This window comes from Helianthus annuus, chromosome 10 (genome assembly GCF_002127325.2).
Source record: "Helianthus annuus cultivar XRQ/B chromosome 10, HanXRQr2.0-SUNRISE, whole genome shotgun sequence".
NCBI lineage: Eukaryota > Viridiplantae > Streptophyta > Magnoliopsida > Asterales > Asteraceae > Helianthus > Helianthus annuus.
In genome coordinates, this window is record NC_035442.2 from 167,529,358 (window position 1) to 167,532,186 (window position 2,829).

Consider the following 2,829-nt stretch of genomic DNA (forward strand, 5'->3'; position numbering starts at 1 on the left):
TTTATATATTTGTAGGCACATAATGATTAAGATGGTTAGATAAGCCTCGCGCCTCGCGGTAGACAATGGCGGATCCAGAAATTTTTTTCAGTGGGTTCACTATTTTTAGATGCTTCCATTTCATAGACCGGACATAAAAAATTTCGGCTCAGCTCAACGGTTCGGGTCAGGTAAAGTTCAAAACATAATAAGCAAATCCCTATGGTTGTTATGTTTTGTTTTTACTCGCTTCCTTTAAGTTTGTATCTTTGTTTTGCAGAAACAAGTTGGGATAGTTTGTATTCATTCAACTTAGCACATACATTAAATTAACCAAAAACACTACCAAAACCTACATCATTCGCACCTTTATCCTTTATGATAAGGGATTCCCCTAAATAGCCCACCATCTACCCAACCTTCCTAATATCCCTAGCGGTGCTGCTAATTTACATCTATGAGCATTCACAGTAGGCTTCTTATCCCCATACTTATAATTTAACTAAAATTATAATAGAACAATTTCTTTCTTATTGCAGCTGACAAGGAAATAAAATCAAAATTTCACACAAATTAGAACTTATTGCAGCTTTATTTACTACTGGTATGGCTAAGCTTTATTTATTACTGGTATGGCTAAGCAAGTTTGTACTTGAATTACCCTAAATGTGTGTTTGAAGTTTAAACAGATTTGAAATAAAAAAGAAACAAATAAAAATTATAAAAAAGATAAAAACGTGACTCGAACCTAGGATTCTTTAGGGGAAACAGGAGGTTTATTCCACTGAACCAAATTTGTTATTTGAGTATGGGTTCACCTTTAATAATACTTATGGGTTCACTCCAGTTTATTATATATAATATCTATTAAAATTTCGAAACGCAGTAGGTTCGTGTGAACCCGTTCCGACCAATGTAGATCCGCCCCTGGCGGTAGAGGTTTCTCGAGTTTAAGGTTTAAGACTAGTCACATTCATGAAATTTTAATAGAAATATGCCTAAGCTCTTTTTTTACTAACGTCGATCACTCTTCTAATATATGTGGTGAATCAGGATAACTCCTCGTTTAGTACATGTAAAAAAGAACTTAAGTTACCAAAACTGGAAAATCAGAGCGCGCCAAATTTTTTTTTGAACGGCAAAGGTTACATAATACTACTCTTAAATTACACCAAATTTTACCCCATCCCAAGAATTGAACCCTGGTCACTCCCCAAGAGACACAAAGCCTCTATCAGCCCACTAAAGTGGTGATTGGCCAGAGAGCGCGCCAATTAATATCGCTTTTTTTCTACTAGCTTCTATCAACAAAAAAGGCATGATTTGTTCTATTGTCTCTATTGGAACATGGGGGTCGCTACCAGGCCAGCTTGCTTTTTGGCTTTTAGATAATCTAATCGGACGGTTGTAGTTGTTTTGCATGGATCACTTTTTCAAGTTACGCCAAACCACACTTACCATATCCTCCTTACATAAATCTACCCTAACACCACCTCAAAATCCCACAATACCCATCAACCATTACTCCAAACATCTTGAAAATGATTCACATTCTCTTGATTGTTAGCTCTCTCTTCACCTTCTCCGCCTATGCTGCCGTCCAAGACTTCTGTGTCGCGGACCTAAAAGGTCCAGACACCCCAGCGGGCTACACCTGCAAGCCTGCTGCCAAAGTCACTACTGCTGACTTTGTGTCAACCCTAGGGGCTTCTGGAAACACTTCCAACATCATCAAAGCGGCCGTCACTCCAGCCTTCGCTGAGCAATTTCCTGGTGTGAATGGGCTCGGTATCTCCATTGCTCGGCTGGACTTAGCCGCTGGTGGTGTGGTCCCAATGCACACTCATCCGGGTGCCTCTGAGCTCTTGCTTGTGACACAAGGGTTTATTACCGCCGGTTTTGTCTCCTCGGCTAATAAGGTTTATGTCAAGACCTTGAAGAAGGGTGACATTATGTTGTTCCCACAAGGGTTGTTGCATTTTCAAGTGAATGCTGGTGGTTTTACATCGGTCGCATTTGCTAGCTTCAGTAGCGCGACACCTGGCCTACAGATTCTTGATTTCGCGTTGTTTGCTAACGATTTGCCATCGAAATTGGTGGAGGCAACTACTTTCCTTGATGATGCTACTGTGAAGGCGCTCAAGGCTGTTCTTGGTGGAACTGGCTAAACTTGTTGATTGCATTTCATTTGCTCATCATTCTTTGTGTTGGTTATCAGTTTTTTTTTTTTTTTTTGTATTGTTTATCATGTCGTCATTAACATTATTCATGATTAATGACATTCTATGTTTGTTTGAACTTGAGGACTTTTAGTGTTCACAAGTTAATTTGATGTATTGCTATCATTTTAATTACTGAAGTAGATTGTTTATCAAACAAGTGTATATGTTTAATTTATGGTTTCTTTAAAAATTTTGACAAAATATCTATAAAAAAAGTAGCACTAAGTTTATGGTTTAAACCGGTAATTTGGCCTTTAAAAGTACCCATTTGCAAAACAATCTATACATTACCCCACTTTCCTTCTCTCATATTTATCTAATATATTTTATATATATATATTAACTTCATTTACTAGAAACATATAAGTTAAAATATGTATTATTTCTAACTTCTAAGTGGCAAATTGCACAAAAATGTAATAGAATTTACACATATTGTGTATCATGTGTGAAATTGTAAAACATAATGACGTTACAATATGACAATATGTTACCATTTGATGTAACCCATTACCTTCAAACAACCGGTTTTTCCAAACCATCTTTTTCCGGCCTTCTTGGGGAAAGTCAAATACTAAAACCACCTTTTAACTTAATTTTTCTAACAATATACGGCGTGGGTATGGAA

At 37.1% G+C, this 2,829-nt stretch overlaps 1 protein-coding gene across 1 annotated transcript; it reads left to right on the plus strand.

Annotated features, from left to right (window-relative positions):
- Nucleotides 1-1,475: 1,475 nt before the first annotated feature.
- On the plus strand, nt 1,476-2,333 carry LOC110886496 (auxin-binding protein ABP19a). Its single transcript, XM_022134309.2, has one exon. It carries the CDS (start codon nt 1,521-1,523, stop codon nt 2,145-2,147), a length of 627 nt encoding a protein of 208 aa, XP_021990001.1. The 5' UTR covers nt 1,476-1,520; the 3' UTR covers nt 2,148-2,333.
- Nucleotides 2,334-2,829: the final 496 nt, after the last annotated feature.